General features: G+C 40.8%; 1 protein-coding gene across 2 annotated transcripts in view; it reads left to right on the top strand.

Moving 5' to 3' along the window:
* The first annotated feature begins 340 nt into the window (after positions 1-340).
* itpkb (inositol-trisphosphate 3-kinase B) overlaps positions 341-14,858 on the top strand; it is a 34,672-nt gene continuing 20,154 nt past the window's right edge. Inside the window, exons 1-5 of one of the 2 annotated variants that reach the window (XM_034700030.1) lie at positions 341-874; positions 6,365-6,540; positions 7,266-7,416; positions 7,575-7,853; positions 8,174-9,133. In XM_034700030.1, the coding sequence (XP_034555921.1) occupies positions 6,494-6,540; positions 7,266-7,416; positions 7,575-7,853; positions 8,174-9,133 (1,437 nt within the window). In that variant the 5' untranslated portion in view covers positions 341-874; positions 6,365-6,493. The remainder of the gene's footprint in view (positions 875-6,364; positions 6,541-7,265; positions 7,417-7,574; positions 7,854-8,173; positions 9,134-14,858) is intronic. The other variant, XM_034700031.1, reaches the window with a different exon arrangement.

Raw genomic sequence — 14,858 nt, 5'->3', positions numbered from 1 at the left:
TACTGTCCACCACTGACAACACTACACAATATAATAATTCATAGTGTATCATTGTAATTAAAATATTAAGGTTCCATTCTACTTTAATTTACAACCTCCATTAGTGTTGTCTATAAGTTGTATTTACTCCTACTCACGCGCTCTTGCACGCGTGTTTCATGTTCATCTGAGGGCTTCCCCCGCTGCACTGCGCGTGCATGTTCAAATTGGCAGCTAAATTCGGGCACGCGGACCTCTTTTGAGTGTTTTTATCTCTCCAGTCAAAGAGAGAGTGAGAGAGTGAGAGAGAGAGAGAGAGAGAGAGAGAGAGAGAGAGAGAGAGAGAGAGAGAGAGAGAGAGAGAGAGAGAGAGAGAGAGAGAGAGAGAGGGAGATGCAGGGTATGTGGTCGCTTCCGGCTTCAAACAGTCAGACAGCGCTTTACTACGAGCGCACCCAGTACACATGACAACAGAAACCTAAAGAAACTCTCCCGACGTCTCACTGGGACTGAATCTTACTGCACGACTCGATGCGAAAGGCTCTGAAGTTTCCCTTCAACAAGCCAACAGGAAAAGCTCGTGGAAGAGAGGGAAATACTTTTCATCTTCCTCTGTGGAAGAGGGCTTTTGGTGAGGAAAAAAAAGAAGGTAAAGAAGCAACAAGGACCCAGTGGCAGCGTCGAACAAGTTCGTGTGTGGACGAAACAAAGTAAAAGAAGCGCAGAAAACACGCGTTGTGGTGCACGAGGGGCTGTTACTCTGCATGTTTGTGTGTTCCGAGTGTGAAACAGACAGAAGAGTCCTCCTTTCATGACTGCTGCTCTCTGACAGAACTATCACTCAGACCACTTACAGGGTCTCAGAGGAGCCCGAAGAGGAGTGGACAGCTCCAAGGTAAGACAACAACACACTGCTGTCATGTCAGGATCTTCTTCTGAAACACATTATTGTTGTTTTATTGAGTTTATGATACTTTGGTATCACCACTACCTCAGTGCAGATGCAGAGCTTACTGTGAAAGTTTAAAGGATTATGGGCCTGATGATCCTTGAGTAAGTGGTCTTGTCCTGCTAGTGGTGAGGCCCTTTTTTTGGCTGTATACATGTTGTCTTTATATCATATATGTTGAGATCACAGATGCTGTTATTTTTGGATAAAAGCTCCATTTTGATCACTTACAACACTAATGTTAAACCATATTCAAATGTTACAGTGCAGCTGTAGATCTCAACTCAACTTTATTTATATAGCACCTTTCATACAGAAAAACATGCAGCCCAAAGTGCTTCACAGGATGACAGAGAGACAGAAAACAACAGCAATGGTAAAATTATAAAAGGCATGGTTATAAATAAAATACTTAAAATCAAATCAAATCAATACAGTAAAATTGATAAAATAAGTCATAGTGGAAAGAAAAGTAAAAAAATAAGGCAGCATTAACAAGATCAGCGAATACAAGAAATAAATAGATAAATAAATAATTAAATAAGATAAATATATGTTTAAGCAATGATTCAAATAATAATGGTTATAATAATAGTTTCTGAATCCTCAATTGAATCCAAATACCAAAGCCCAAACATATTTGTACAGCTGTATATAAAAGAGCTTATACTATTGATGATGTCCAGCTTGCTGCAGGATCTAAGATCTTGTGGTATATATTGCAGAGTTAAATTGTTAGGTTATTTGGTTAGGAATTATTTATATTTGGCTGCAACTAATTAACATTTCTATATTACAGTAATGCTTATTTAGTTATTTACTGTTATTAAAAAATTCTGAAATAGAAAAATTGAAAGATGATCATCCTGTTTTTCCATACATCATCAAACACCAGCTTGTACATATTTTCGTCAAACAGTAAATCAACGATGTTGGAATTAAATGATAAATAAGATTAAAAAAAAAGATTGTTAGATTAGGTTTATTCCCAACTTTTGGGCCACTGTAGCCCCCTCTGTAGGCCTTTTTCACCATCTGGGATACTCAACTGTGGCATCCTGCTTTCTCTTAAAGTAGGTGACATATATTCATCCTAATTTCAGATGGTCATATTAATCTATATTGTAATAAAATAACAATCATTTGAGGATTTTTCACATAGACACATAGATTTCTGCATTTCTATCTTAGTAATAACCTGACAATTACAGTTGCAACACCACATTTTTTTTTAAATCCACCAAAGAACCAAAAGGCAGCAAAGATTAGTCTTGCTCTGTGGACAACATTTCCTTGCACTACCTTAAACACGAAAATGCATCATGTCAACATATTATATCATAACACTGTTCTGGACTGCCATCTGCTCATGTGTGTTTGGAGGAAAAATACATCATCATCAGCATCTTCTGAGCTTTCTCTCTCTCAGTCCGAGTATCTTTCATTTTTCTCTTACTATTTTCTTTGCCCACTCGTGTAGGCAGATGGACAGTTCGAACGCTCACACAGTCCCACACACTCTGACATTAGGGCCGTGCTGAAGACACTGACAAACACGCTGAGTTAGTTTACATGTGCGGTTATTTACACCACAATCCTCAATACTAATATTTGTTTAAATTTGGCTTCCTCTTTATTGTGGTTGCCAGGTCTGGTGTGCTTAAGGCGGGACTATTTAATCATGATTACAGCTATCAGAGCAGCACAAAGTCATAGTCGGGGTTAGCTTCACCATCCTGCTTTATGGATGGAGTTATATAGTATTAATGTGTTATCTTAAGTTTGTCAACAGCATTCTTATGCATATTAGAGCTTCATTTTGTAGATGCATGTTATCTTTTTGGACAATACTGTCTTTAAGAGGGGTGGCAGATCCACTGTGAATGCTTGATAGACCCTTATGAGACTTGAATCAGCCCATGCATGAAAAACATTTTCTTTTTCATACCTTTTTGCTCCATTCAGTAATATTTTTCTGACCGCCTAAGATGACTTTGACCTTCCAAGCCTTTCCATCTTTCTTTTAAAGCAGTGTAGACAAAACAGTATTTGGGTTGCTTGCCGTGTGCAACATGCAGTGTAACAATGTTACTTGCTCCCCTTTGCTGCCTTATTAAACACCCGAGCCGTTTCGCAGACAGCAAATCCACTGCTTCTGCATGAAAGCTTCAGAATAGACAACAAAACCAAAATAGCCTGTAAACACCTCTCTTCTCTTCCTCGCTCATCTCTTTTTTCCTCCTCTCTGTGTCTCTGTCCCAGGCCTGAATCATGTTGTTGTTTTCACTGAGTCTTAATGGATGTAAGCGCCCAATAAACAGCGAGAAGTGATTATGCAGTGTCTGCTGGTTAGTGAGCTACTCGAGTGAAAAGCCATTCAGATTGTTTCCTGCTGCTGTCTAAATGCGTCACTGCCCAACAAGGAAATCCCATGTTTACCCCGTGTTCATGACCGAGAGGTCTTAACTTATCTTCAATCACAAAATAACCCAAGGTTCTTTTAGGCAGCTTAGCAGATAATGTGCTTGACTACAGACATTCACTGTGAAAGATGTTCTCTGATGGTAGTAAAGTGTTGCTGATCATCTTGCAAGACGGTGTGAAAACCTAAGTGTCTCTCTGGGCTGCTCTGCAACACTCACTCCCTGGCAGTAAACAGGCAGTTTACTGAATTATTGAACTGTTAGTTTAAGCAAAAACTCATCCTTATCTCTCATTCATTCCTTTAAAATATCTCCTAGTTTTTCAAATGCCTTAACCAATAAAGAACTAAATGATTGTTTACAATTCCAAACATGGGTGATGTCTTGATCATGCTAATCCCACATATTTCACAAAGTAGGTAGTAACTCAGGTCCACAAGCTATGGATTACTAGCCATATGTGTGGATTAATGAAAATGAAGTGACAAGGGACGTGCAAATTAGGGCTGGGCGATAAAACGATAACAATAATTATCGTGACAGTATCTTTCTCAATATTAATATAACAAATGTACGATCGAACCTGTAATTACACTCTCCGACCACTGGAAAGGGAGGGGGTGCTAGTGTGTCTTAAATGCTAGTTCCCACCCTACATTACATAGAAGAAGAAGTTGGCATGGAACAGCCAATCATGTCGCAGGGTGAGAGGTAGGCAGGCTCAAAGACGGAGCATAATCATAGACTGTATAAAATATGGACGTAGTATCCGTGACGTAACCCATCTGTTCCTGAGCGCTGTTCTGAAGCCAATCGTCAGGGGCAGCCATATTGGAAATGCGGAACTCAGCCAGGCATAGTGTGACGTGAAGAGGCGGAGTTTGAGCCTCCTAGCCAACAGCTATGTGTTCCCGTCCAGGAGTTTTTTCAACCAGACTGTAAACATGTTTATTAAATGCTGCAAAGATCGTCTTTTTTAATTGGTGTCTATGTGGTTTCCTGTGTTTCTGCAGCCAGCCTCAAGCGGATGCTCGATGAATTGCAGTTTAGAACACTTCCGCATGGGCTTCATAGTTTGAGACCGGAGGTTGCCGCTTGAACGGAATAGAAACACAGCTGAAACCAACGACAGCGACACTGAAGATAACGCAAAACCTACCAGCTCATAGCAGAGTGCAAACATGCCGCACAAGAAAGGCCACTAAACTTCATTAGTGAAGATTATTTTGGCTATTTACTACTCTACTAAATCACAGACACAAGCTAACAAACCGTCTGGTTTCTTCAACTTTCACTCAGGAGAAAATAATCCGCCTTTAAAATTATATGAAAGAACGATTTGATATTTATGAAAATCATCGATATCGACTGATGTGAAAAATGTTATTGTGATAACATCTTTTTCAATATCGCCCAGCACTACTGCAGAGGCAACCCATTTCCTAGTTGTTTGAACAGAAATGACAATTCCTCTTAACTGACCAGTTTAAAAGTGAGAAAACACCCAGAAAACAGTCAAAAATAAACACATGTATCCAACACGGCTTAACATGGGAGCACAGAGTCTGCTGGTAAACAATGTCACATTGGTTTGCAGAGTATGGCTAATATTAGCAGAGCTAGCACCATGAGCCTTCAGTCCTCCTTTGAGATGAATATCAACATGCCTATGCTGGTTATGCATTGCTCTGATTGAGTAGTTATATGCCAGTTTAACCAGACCAAGCATACAAACAACTTGATCTCAGTTTTCTAGATCAAAGTAACGCCACGATGTGAGCTGTTATCTGTGCTGGTTTACATCCGGGTAGTAGAGCATTAAGACAGTAGCCATTAACAAGAGTCACAGCCCCAGCTAGCCATGATCTGCATTTCAGGCCTTCAGTGGTTAATGTATCAATAATGTGTTAAACAAACTAGTAATGCTGGTGCCTACTAGCACGCTCTGAGCTTTAATTTCATGTCAGTGATCATGAGCCCTGAAACCGTTTGATTCTGGCGCCCCCTGTGGACAGTGCTTCCTCCTATCTCTTCTTTGATTTTGTCCTGTTCATGAGTCATGTGTACTCAACCTTGCTCTGTTTCATGGTTAAATTCAGAGCAGAGTTTCAGTGCGTGTTTTCTCCTGAAACTAAATGAAAGAATCTTGTTTTAAATCAAATTATCCTCAAACACATGCAGATTCTTTTGATTCAGTGGGTCACACATGAAACAAGAAGTCTGTTCTAAGACTTGAACCTATAAATGAAACGATTTGAACAAAAGGCAGAGCAAATTAGTCTTCTGTGAAATGATAATATGTAAGAATTTCTTCAAAGAGTTCCAAACATAAGACCAGAAAGTTATCTCTGACCCCCTACAATCAGCTAGATTAAATATCTTGTTGCCTTTTCTTTGCTTTTTGTCCCCACTATCTGGCTTCTTTCATTTCGCTGCGCTCTACCTTTTTATTCTTTGCCTTCCTTCACCTTCACCAAAGTTACTTTCCCTCCATCTCCTGCCCTTTTCTCACTCTCCCTTTCTGCATGTATCTTCATCGCTCTGCCCTTTTCCGTGTGCCTCCCCTCATTTTCTCCCTGAAAGAATGTTACCTTCACATGAACTTTATTTTCAGCGAATTTTCAAACAAACAGTGTCGGGGGAGAGGATCGAGTGGAGATTGTCACGTCTCAATCCGGCTGCTGATTGTTCAGAATGAAGGAGAGAAATAGGATTGAACCAGATTATCTTGTTAAATATGTAAAACTCTGAAGTTGTTTTGTAAAGACACTCAAGTCATGGAGCTGGAAAAGAGAGAGACATTATTGTCTGTTTTTTTAACCCAAGCACAAACAATGGTATCTTTTATTTTGAGTTAATAGAAGGACTCTATGAATTCCATGACGCAGTTCGGGATGGTTTTCCTGGAATGGAAAATTGAACCCCCAGTGTCTTTCCTTTTATATCATCTTTCTTGTCAGAAAGGTTATTTCCAGTAAAATTAACTTGATCTCTTTGCAAATTTCCCTTACAGTGTTGGAGCCGCAGTTGCTGTCTGAATGCAAAGGAAACACTGAAAGCTGTTCTCCAGAACTCCCTGCTGCCTCAGGGGAGATTGTCAGATGTGTACCCAGCACTCACAGCCCCTGGCCTGGCCGCGGGGATGGCAGCGTCTGCCCTGAACCTGAACGGCCTCGGAGTCATGAACAGGTTTGCTTTATTCACAGTTTTTGTCAACTTTTTTTTGTTTGTTTAGTTTTTGGTAAGATATGCATACTTTAAACACCTTTGATCAGTATGGTTTGGTGCAGGTGAGAAGCTGCTAGACTGGACTGGTGAGGTTACTTTTTATTTTCTATCTATAACAGGAAGTTTACAAAGACACTCAACCAAGCAACAAGTGTATGACAGACATGAAAGATACTGTCACTTCCAAGGAGGCTTTGAATACTTCTCTAATGAGCAAATATTTTCCTTTGAATCTGCTCAACATGTCTTTTGGCAGTGTGAATGCATGACACATTCATTGTTTTGTCATTTCCCAGTCTAAAAAAACCCTTGATACAGCGCCTTGTTAAAGTATTGCCACCATGAAGGTTTAGTTTTAACTTAAGGCTGCAAATTAAAAAAGAAATGTTTGGGGGTCGCACATTTTAGACCGAAGCAAAAAGTAGAAGGATAATATGGTTCTTCAAATTATTTACAAATAAACATAAGAAAAGCCCATGGTTCTTTGCTGTGAAATCTATAATATGATCAAATGCTAAAAAGCCAGGGTGGGTCAAGTTGTACTGGTTTTAATACTGTCAAATATGAATAAGTCTAGAGTGGTGATATAGGCTATTATATTTTACCCTGTGGTACTCTTATAGTTTTCTGTGTTTTTTATGTTTTGAATCGAATCAACCAACCCTCTCCCCTCCTCTCTTCTGCAGCAGTAATCAGTTTCACACCCAGCCAGGCTCCTCTAATACCAATTCAGCAGCTAGAACCAGTCCCGTCGGTCGACCTGTGCTGCCAGTTCCAGATCGGAGTACCTACTGTCAGCTTCTCGGTGGAGGTCTCTACAGCCCCACCAGCCCAAAGGTAGTTACAGCTGATGTCCTGTTGTTTCTTAAAAAGTTTTTAAAAATTAAAAAAAAAGTTGAAATGAAAGTAGCTGTTATTGTTTGTCACTTTGTTATGTGCCATTTTTGGACACATCATTTGATGCCCCTAATTCAATCCTGTGTGACCGCTCGCAGACGAGCCCTGGACCCCTGGGGCAAACTTTTGTCTTTCCCTCATCATCGTCCTCCAGCTCCTCCTCTCGGGCTCGCTCCCCCTCCCCGCGGAGCCCGGAGCTGCTAGGAGTCAATGTGGGACAGCGGGTCCGACGACTGAGCTCGCCCGGCTGTGAGGAGAGAGGGGACGGAGAAGGGCAGGAGGAGAGGGGAGGAGAGACGGGAGGAGGAGAAAGGCGAGAGGAAAGGAGACGGCAGGCACAGCTGCTGCAGATACACAGGGAGCTGCAGAACGTTGAGGTGATTTTACATGTGTTTAAGTTTATCTGTCTCCCTTTGTGTCTTTATGTCTTTTTATCACTCCACTGCTCTGCCTGTGTTTGTCGAGGAATGCAGACCCTAAGCAATATAGAGTGATGTATTAACACTCTGAAGGATTTACTGCTTTGTTTTGATTTGTTTGGCTAGTCAGAGCAATGCCAGTAAGAACGACTCTCACTCAGCTTCTCCCTACTATTTAAGTCACCTGGGCGGGGCTTTTATTTTGAGTCCAATAAATGTATTACAAGAATGTATAAACCGAGCTGCATTAAGACTCTTATTTGCTCTGTGTGCTTTAGGTGAGGGGAAAGGTGGGCATCTTCGAGGCGCACATTTCCGGTATCCGCGCCCAGGTGCTCACAAGTGAACTCCAGCGCAGCCCAAGGTCTCCACGACGATCGACGAGCCAAACACCAGCCTATCCCAGCCAAGGAGACACGGCCCTTGAATCCTCAATGACCCACCCACATCAGACTAAAGCTCCTTCTGTTGTTCAAAATGGAAGAGAAGGAGAGGAAGAAACTATGGATGGAGAACAGAGGGAGAGAGGGAGGAGTGGAGGTGAGAAAAACAACAGTAGTGCTACAGAAACAAACACAGAGAACATGACACTTATTGGTCAAAATGGTGGCCATTTTGGAACAACAATGCAGACTGTTTGTTCAGATGGACCAACTGACCTTCAGGGTTCTGTGGAGACATTAAACCTGGATGGAAAAATAGAAGAAGAGAAGAAAGAGGATGTGAGGAAAGCTGGAGGGGAGGTAGAACTCAAAAAAATGGCAAGAAGCGAAACAGAACAGACTGAAAAAGAAATAAAACATGAGTTAACTGACCAAGTGTGTCTTGGGATGCAGCTCCAGAAAGTGTCAAACTGTTTGGCTGTCAACCCAGAAACCCCTGACCCATGTTTGATTGACAACACTGATCACACCTCCAACCACTCTCCTCTTGTGCCGCCCTCCGTTCCTCCCTCCATCCCGGCTGTCATTATAACGGACCATGGTTTGGAAAGCCCACCTCAAACTTTTGAAGGCACTAGCTCAGACCAGGGACTAAGCTGCACACCCAGCCCGGGCTCAAGCCCCGTCCCTGGGTCCAACTTCGCCACCCGCTCCCTCAGGAAGCTATCCTCCTCCTCGGCCTCTTCGGCTGGGTTCTCCTCGTCCTGGGAAGAGTCGGAGGAGGATATTTCCAGTGATACGGAGAAAGGGGAGCAGCTTCTCAACCCTGCTGTCCTGACCTCCAAACAGAAAGCGGTAAGCAAATAGAGAGACACGTAAGAGTGTGTTTGCCTGTGTGTGTCACCATGGACAAACCTTCTTCAGATTTAGAGGACTGTTTGAAAATGCCAATGACTTTATACAGTGACTTCAGCGGGGATACCATATGTTATCCATGCAGGGAAAATCTGTTGATAAAGTTGATAAAGAAGCTGGGAAAATCAAGGATAAATTGATAGGTTTATTTGGGGCTTTTATACCCTTTATTAAGAGATAGGACAGTGGGTAAAGCAGGGAACTGGGTAGAGAGTGGAGAATGATAGGCAAGGCAAGTTTATTTATAAAGCACCATTCATACAAAGAGCAATTCAAAGTGCTCTACAGAGTTAAAACAAAAACCAGAACAGTAACAATCAACAAAAACACAAACACTCCGAACATTAAAATGTTATATGCGGCCAGTTGTGTTTGATCTACTCTCTCTCTCTCTCTCTCTCTCTATGTGTACTTATGTAACTTAACGTACATAGTAAACAGTGTTGGGTCTTATTATTTATTTAAATTAGGAGGGATTATTATAAATAATCAGCCCCCCTTCACTGCCCTGAAGTCCGTAACTTGCAGAGTCTTAGTGTGATAGCAAAAGGCAAACCTGGGCTATCTCCTTTGAGGACTATAGCTGCTGTATATGACGCATTCAATTTAACCACTGAGCTATTCATTTAGAGGGACAAACCTTCGTTCTTCTAGCCACTCCAGCAACATGCCTTTGGACACCATTATATTGATCTGTTGCGTTATTTGTTGTTAATCAACCTCTTTGGTCTACATTCAAGTATTAAAACTACCAGTTGGTTTGTTTTTGACATTTCTTGGAAAACATTACATGGTCATTACATGCTCAGAGGATAAATTCTGCTGAGGTAATCCCCCAGATGTTATCACAGGTTTACCAGAAGTTCAAGTTCCGTACTGACTTGGCGTTAAATTTCTTCCTCTACTACATAACACTCAATTTAGTGCAGCGCCTATGAGCAAATGCTAGCTTAAAGCTACTTTTCATCTGCAGTGTCCTTGACAGGTCACAGTCAACTAATCATTATGTAACCATGTTTTTTGGGTGCTGCATTGATGTTCAGCTGGATTCAACAACAGACTGGAATACATTGTTTACTTCATAGAAGTTTGCATGCTGAGGAAAAAAGTCCCGTCACTTTCTTGGCAGGAATATTAAATTCTAGTTGTGTTTCTAAAAACTCAAAACCTTGCGTGTGCACGGCTCAGGATTTTGTAGCCATTCTTAAAAAATGAGGAAGTTTGTCCTCATATGGGTATTGAAATATGTGCCTCTAATGCGTGTACATCCCTGAATGTGTGTGTGCGTGTGTGTGTGTGTGTGTGTGTGTGTGTGTGTGTGTGTGTGTGTGTGTGTGTGTGTGTGTGTCCGTGTTCGTGTGTGTTTTTGTGTGTTTGTGTGTGTTTGTATGTGTTTGTGCACTGGGTGTTTGAATGTGCCTCTGCATGTTGCTGGGTGCTTCTGTGTCAATTTGGCCAGAGTTCCCCACCTGAGTAATGGTTGACATTCAGAGCAACAAAGCTAGCTCTGTGCCCCGACCTGTGTGTGTGTGTTTGTAGTATGTGGGTAAATGTGAGGATGTGTGTTTGATAAATAGAGCTCGGGTAATAGAAAAAGGCAAGAGGAGAGAATTTGCAGTCACACACACTTAGACTTTGCCTGCGTTTGGATGCTGTTCAAAGAAGAGGATGAGGCCTGTTTGGGTTTCTGTGTGTGTGTGTGTGTGTGTGTGTGTGTGTGTGTGTGTGTGTGTGTGTGTGTGTGTGTGTGTGTGTGTGTGTGTGTGTGTGTGTATGTGTGTGTAGGTGGGTCTGTGGATGAGTTCTTATTTGTAGCCAGGATAAGTTCATGAGTTCATCTCACTTCTGCTTTGAAACACGACTTCACAAAGGGTTGTATAACTGATTTCTCACGTTGTTTGTTAACATTGACCCAGTCCCAAAAAGTGCCCCCCCACCCTTTTTTAAGACTTGATGTCGCAGAAATCTTTTCCTTAAGGAGTTTGCGGCTCTTAAATGGAATGCTTGTATTCAAGTCTTATCATACAAGTTGCCATTTGGTACAAAGTAAAAAAAAAAACAGGGCCTGTGAGTTTCAGAGAGGACTGACTTTGCAAGCGTTTATAATACAAGTGCGTCATCTGCATATCAAGGAATTAACCAAATGTATTATTTCATCATCTCATAGTAGTGCAAGATTTATGAGACTCCCGATTATGTGTGACTGATGCAGTTTTCTTGCATATTGAATCTAATGACCTATCCCTTTTGAATGTCCTGGCTGTCCTACTTGACATGCATTACAAGCGATTTGTTTAAATGAATCTGGCTGCTGGATTTGAATAGTGTTTGTATTGCTCTTTGCATATCCCCGGTATTTGTTTTTTTCCTTCATCCTGGCAGAGAAAGAGACCGTCGCTCCCACAGCTGACTGATGGAAAGGGTTTTAGAGTTCCTAGTAAAAGTCTGGATTTCCCCTATCCTCATTTTGAGATGTCAAACATGCAGGTTTTTCATGTTCATGTCTGCAGTCTGTCACCATTCCTGATCAGTTGTTAGTTTAAGAAACCTGCTGTATGTGTGTGTGTGTGTTTGTGTGCAAGAAGAGGCAGACATGCAGATACACATAAAGCATGCCTGCTTGTGTGGGAGGTATGTAGGAAAGAAGAGAAAGTGAGGAGGAGTGATTCTGAGGAAGGAAGAAAGGCAGAAGAACAGTGTGAGCTTGAGAGTAAGATCTGCAAAAAGAGACCAAAGAATGTGAGCAAACATTTACAGTATTTTGTGTATGCACATTCATAAAGTTCCACAGAATTAAAGATTTTTTTATAAAGAGTTTCTGACTTTATTGCTGTATTTTAGGAGGAAGAACTCACTCTGTTGTCCTGCAACAAACCAAGAAAAAAAGACTGAAATATTCCCATACTTACTCATTTAATACAACGTAAACCTGTATTGACACAGCTATTAACAATTGCAAGTTGCTTGCTTTAAAATTAACTTATATTTTAAATATATGACCCAAAAGACAGATTCTTTTTTTATGGAGTAGTCAAACTCAGCATCAGGTTAAAACCAGTCAGAGCCTGTGTGATTGAGTCAAAAACAGAGGGGCGCCGTTGGCCTAGCGGTCTAAGGTGACGTGTTTTAACATATAAAGAGGCTATAGTCCTCGTCGCAGAGGTTTCAGGTTTGATTCCGGCCTCGACCATTTACTGCATGTCCTCCCCCACACTTCCTGTCACTCTTCAGCTGTCCTGTCCAGTAAAGGCACAAAAATATAACTTAAAAAAAACACATCGAAGATCAAATTTTTGCCAGAGGAATATAATGTTGTGATTTCTCAGTCATCTATTGACTTTGTTGTTATACTGCTATTATACAAAGTAAATGAAAGAGGTCTCTAAATAGATCCCTGGGGTACTCCTTTGCAAACCACCATAAAAGGTGATATCACGATATCTGCTCCTTTTGCCTGCGCTCTATCTGACAAGCAATCCAGATTCATTTTAATCAATTTGTTTAGATCAATTGATGACGATTTTTTACGAAAATTAAATAGCTGACTGTATTGAAATTGGTAGATAGATCTATAATGAAGAATACACCTTTTGGGCCCTTATTAAATGTATTAAAATGTCATGTATCAACAGAGGTGCCACAGAGACTTAAATAAGACCAGTACCCTCCTCAGAACACATTTATCAACGTCTTAGAGTTATATTTTATCAAAGTGTATCAGACCGTTATTGTAGTTTTAATTTGATAATTCTTCTTTGTGTTCACCCTAGTCACCATGACATGTTAATTCCACTTTGTATAAACACAGTCAAACACATCTGCTGTATTATGGTCATTGGTTTTATGACTATATCAACTCATTTCTGCAGAGTGTACACACTCTGAATCTGAACAGAGCCTTTTATAGACACCATCTGGCTGATCTTTTGACAGTTGGGCATCTCTCCAAGGTGAGACAGCACACATGTGATGCCAGTGTTTTCCCATTCTAGTTAATTGGCAGTGAAGGGACACCTGCAATAGATAGGCATCTTTGTTTCTTTTTGTTCCCTCCAAAATTTCTGTTAAATGCTGGGGAAGGAAAACAGAAGAACAAAGTGCACAAGATGTGTCTGAGGTGAGGTGAGAACCTGTTGTTTGTCTTTTTGTATTATCAACCGTAGAGCGGTTGCAGCACAACTTAAATGCAAGTGAATCTAAAGCACCACGAATCATGAGTTCTGCTCAAGTTTGATGATCAAAACTAATCCCTGGCTTTGAATTTGTTCTTGAGCATGATTACCAAAGATTTGCTCATGCCTCTGAAATTTAAAACTTAATTGCCAATCTTTGTTTTATTTCTCTGCTTTATTATTCATGTTGTACAAACAGCAAATTGGACTCTTGGAAGTTAATGAAAGCTACTTTAAAAGATTGGTAAATTGAGCCTGAGTTATAGCTGTAATAAAACTAAGGCATTTGTTACACCGCCATTACAGCTTCATATGTTTATTATAGACTCGTTTTCAAGACTTGGTTGCAGTTGTGTTCCAAGTTTTTGGAGAGAGTGATTACATACATTTAAGCTAGTGGAGCATTAGCTACAGAGGAACAGAAGTAGGGCAGAACTTATGCAAAAGGTGTTGAAGCGGCTAAGATTGAAAGGTGCCGCAGAGACTAAGTGGGCCTGTGTTTGTGACGCGTCTTGCCATAGGCTAAATCAAAATCAAAGTCCAAGGAAAGTTTTCTATTTATTAACAAAACACTCAAAATAATTCGATACCAAAAAAGATCTTAATAAACGATGATAATGACAATGACGGTGGCGGTCAACAAAATATATTCAACCCCACTCACCCTCTTTGTATACCTCCCGCCACCCAACTAAACAGGTAGATAAAAGGTGAACCACACCCATGAACCCAAAATCGGAAATTAAGTCAACCATAAAAGGAAATAATCATAATCAACAAATAAGACATGAAAAGCAACATCATGGACCCTACAGGTGTGTTCATCAAGCATATAGTCTAGCGTCCACTTAAAACATTGGAAACCACATACACACCCATCCTAAAAAGACGATCTTCATAGCTAAATTAAACATGTTTGCAGCCTGGTTCAAAAAGCGGTATTAAACGTAGGTGTTTTGTCTAAATAATGCCATGGCTGACTTGATTGACAGACGGGCACCTTGTAGCTGTTAGCAAACTAAGCCCACCTCTCTACCTCACACTAGCCCAACAGAAATGAGGTTTAGTTCAGCATTTCCACTATGGCACCCGCCGACGATTGGCTTCAAAACAATGTTTCAGAAACAGACGTCAAGGATACTACGTCCATTTATTACCCAATCTCTGGTTGTTATTCACGCTGTTTGTGCTGTGAGTAAAGATTGGTATGCATTGTAATTCTGGACACATTTCGGTACACTTCTGCTTCTTCAATAGATGCATGAATTTATGTAGCAGTAAGTCATTTGGATGAAAGGTGCAGGTCCATTCTGCTTCATTAAAATGCAGACACTCGCACATGTTACTGTCAAAACACCTTCTTCACACACCGCTCTTTCACTTTTGATGGTTGAACTTTGAAGAAGAGGACAAAACTATATCAAAGCAGAAAGTTGTAATCATCCAAATTTATTTTTTATGATCCCTTCTTTATGCAGACACACACTGACCCA

This window comes from Notolabrus celidotus, chromosome 13, assembly GCF_009762535.1.
Source record: "Notolabrus celidotus isolate fNotCel1 chromosome 13, fNotCel1.pri, whole genome shotgun sequence".
In the NCBI taxonomy this organism is placed as follows: Eukaryota; Metazoa; Chordata; class Actinopteri; order Labriformes; family Labridae; genus Notolabrus; species Notolabrus celidotus.
This window is presented reverse-complemented; position numbering and strand designations above follow the sequence as displayed.